General features: G+C 37.0%; 1 protein-coding gene across 1 annotated transcript; it reads left to right on the top strand.

Moving 5' to 3' along the window:
- The first annotated feature begins 376 nt into the window (after positions 1 to 376).
- Positions 377 to 1931, top strand: LOC111399391 (probable sugar phosphate/phosphate translocator At5g25400). Its single transcript, XM_023026670.1, has one exon. The coding sequence runs from the start codon at positions 581 to 583 to the stop codon at positions 1631 to 1633; it is 1053 nt and encodes a 350-aa protein (XP_022882438.1). The 5' UTR covers positions 377 to 580; the 3' UTR covers positions 1634 to 1931.
- Positions 1932 to 2367: the final 436 nt, after the last annotated feature.

Here is a 2367-nt window from a genome sequence, read left to right as displayed (position 1 = left end):
TCATTTTTTTTTACTCAAATTCCTACTTGAGGGTATTTGATTGACAAATTTTTCAATGAAAAATATTTTCAAACATTTGTTCATGTGATCATATTTTCCTTAAAAAATAAGAAAAATGTTTTCTTTAGGGATGAGTGATTTTTATTTTTTAGGTGATCTACTTTCTCATTTATTCACGCTTTCTCATATATCTATCAATAAAAAATGGACAAGTATAATATTTTTAAATTAAAAATTAAATCAATCAAATACATTTGATTAATATTTTTTATAAAAATAAGTTATAGACAATTTAATAATTTAAAATTTATTTATTTTTTTCAGGTAAATTCTATTCTCGCAGTCCACGTAATCGACAACTTCATGACTATGGTCCAGAGTGTCTACTTACCGAACCCACGCGAACCCATGACTTTCGTCTGATCAGACTGGCAACGCTTCTCAGTTCTCTGTAATTCAGTCTTCCACAAACGCCCAAATCCACCTATAAATCTTTCACCAGAAGCAAATAAATTCCCCCTTCATTGCTTGATCTGAAAAATCTGATACCCAAAAATCAGAGATTTCGCGGCACACAACAATGGGGAGAGGAGGAGCTTTGAGCGATGGCGTGTTGAAGAAGATCGTACTTTCCTACACCTACGTCGCCATATGGATCTTCCTATCCTTCACTGTGATTGTCTACAACAAGTACATCTTGGATCGGAAAATGTACAACTGGCCGTACCCAATTTCTCTTACAATGATTCACATGAGTTTTTGCTCTTCCTTGGCCTTTCTTCTGGTTCGAGTATTTAAGGTAGTCGAGCCTGTTACCATGTCTTGGGATCTTTATTTGAAATCTGTGGTACCAATTGGGCTTCTTTATTCGCTATCACTCTGGCTTTCAAATTCTGCTTATATTTATCTCTCCGTGTCATTTATTCAAATGCTCAAGGCCCTTATGCCTGTTGCTGTGTATAGTATTGGGGTTCTTTCTAAGAAGGAGATCTTTAAATCGGAGACCATGACGAATATGATTTCGATCTCCATTGGGGTTGGTATAGCTGCTTATGGGGAGGCTAAGTTTGATACATGGGGAGTTATACTGCAACTGGGTGCTGTGGCTTTTGAAGCTACCAGGCTTGTTATGATCCAGATCTTGCTCACTGCCAAGGGAATAACTCTTAACCCTATAACTTCTCTCTATTACGTGGCACCCTGCTGCTTGATTTTCTTGTTTTTCCCTTGGGTTTTTGTTGAGTTTCCCGTCTTGAAGGAGACCTCCAGCTTTCATTTGGATTATTTGATTTTTGGGACCAATTCTCTCTGCGCGTTTGCCCTGAATCTTGCGGTGTTCTTGCTAGTGGGAAAGACCTCTGCATTGACCATGAATGTGGCTGGTGTAGTTAAAGATTGGCTCTTGATTGCGTTCTCATGGTCTGTGATTAAGGATACCGTGACGCCAATCAATTTGTTTGGTTACGCGTTGGCCTTCTTGGGTGTCGCTTATTATAATCACGCGAAGTTGCAGGCACTCAAGGTGAAAGAAGCACAAAAGAAGGCTCAGCAGCCTGATGAGGAGGCTGGAAGGTTGCTGGAGGAAAGAGAAGGGGAGAATAATGGTTCCAGTAAGAATGAATTACAGGATTGATTTAATATTTGATCCTTTAATGCTGTTTTTTTAGGATGAGTCGGAAAGTAAAGAGCAAATTTAAGGTTAGACCCAGCATTAAGGGGATGATGATCGTCATATGTTCTATTTTGGGTATGCTATCATAGGAATTCACTCCACATCTTGGCTATTTTGTCTTCCTAATTTAATTATTCGCTTAGTTTTATTAGTTTTCACATCATGTTATTACTATATTTATGTTTCTTGACTTGAGGCTTACTTTGGACAACTCTTTTTGATATGATATCCATATTTCAAAAACTCTTGTTTAGCAGAATTTTTTAGAGTGAGTTTTAGTTGATTACCTGTTATATGTGTCGTTTTATGCCATGCATTGATATGATTATTGAATCCTCTGAACTTTTCTTAACTTGGTCTGTCATCTGGTTGGTTTATCTTTCTCGATGAATTTGTGCCGGTAGAGAATTTTCTTTTTTGGAACTTAGCATTGAAATTTCGGTTTGTTTTCACAAAATGTAATGATATGGTTGAATCCTCTGAACTTTATTAGCTCAGTCTGCCATCTGGTTGGTTAGAAACTTTTGTTTTTGGAACTTAGCATTGAGATTTCGGTTTGTTTTCGCAAAATGTAATGATATGATAACACAAAACAGCTTTAGGGTTGACCAGATTGCTATCTTGCATAATCTGTTCTGGCCTGTTAGGTGATTTTGGACAATGGAATCTTTGTTTCATAACCAACCAGCCATTTT

The sequence above is a fragment of the Olea europaea genome, chromosome 9 (genome assembly GCF_002742605.1).
Source record: "Olea europaea var. sylvestris chromosome 9, O_europaea_v1, whole genome shotgun sequence".
Classification (NCBI taxonomy): domain Eukaryota; kingdom Viridiplantae; phylum Streptophyta; class Magnoliopsida; order Lamiales; family Oleaceae; genus Olea; species Olea europaea.
Note: the sequence above shows the minus strand (reverse complement) of the source record. Positions and strands in the feature narration are given on the sequence as shown.

Excerpts from the sequence above, each read along its gene's own strand:
- LOC111399391 (XM_023026670.1), top strand. The coding sequence starts at position 581 with ATGGGGAGAGGAGGAGCTTTGAGCGATGGCGTGTTGAAGAAGATCGTA.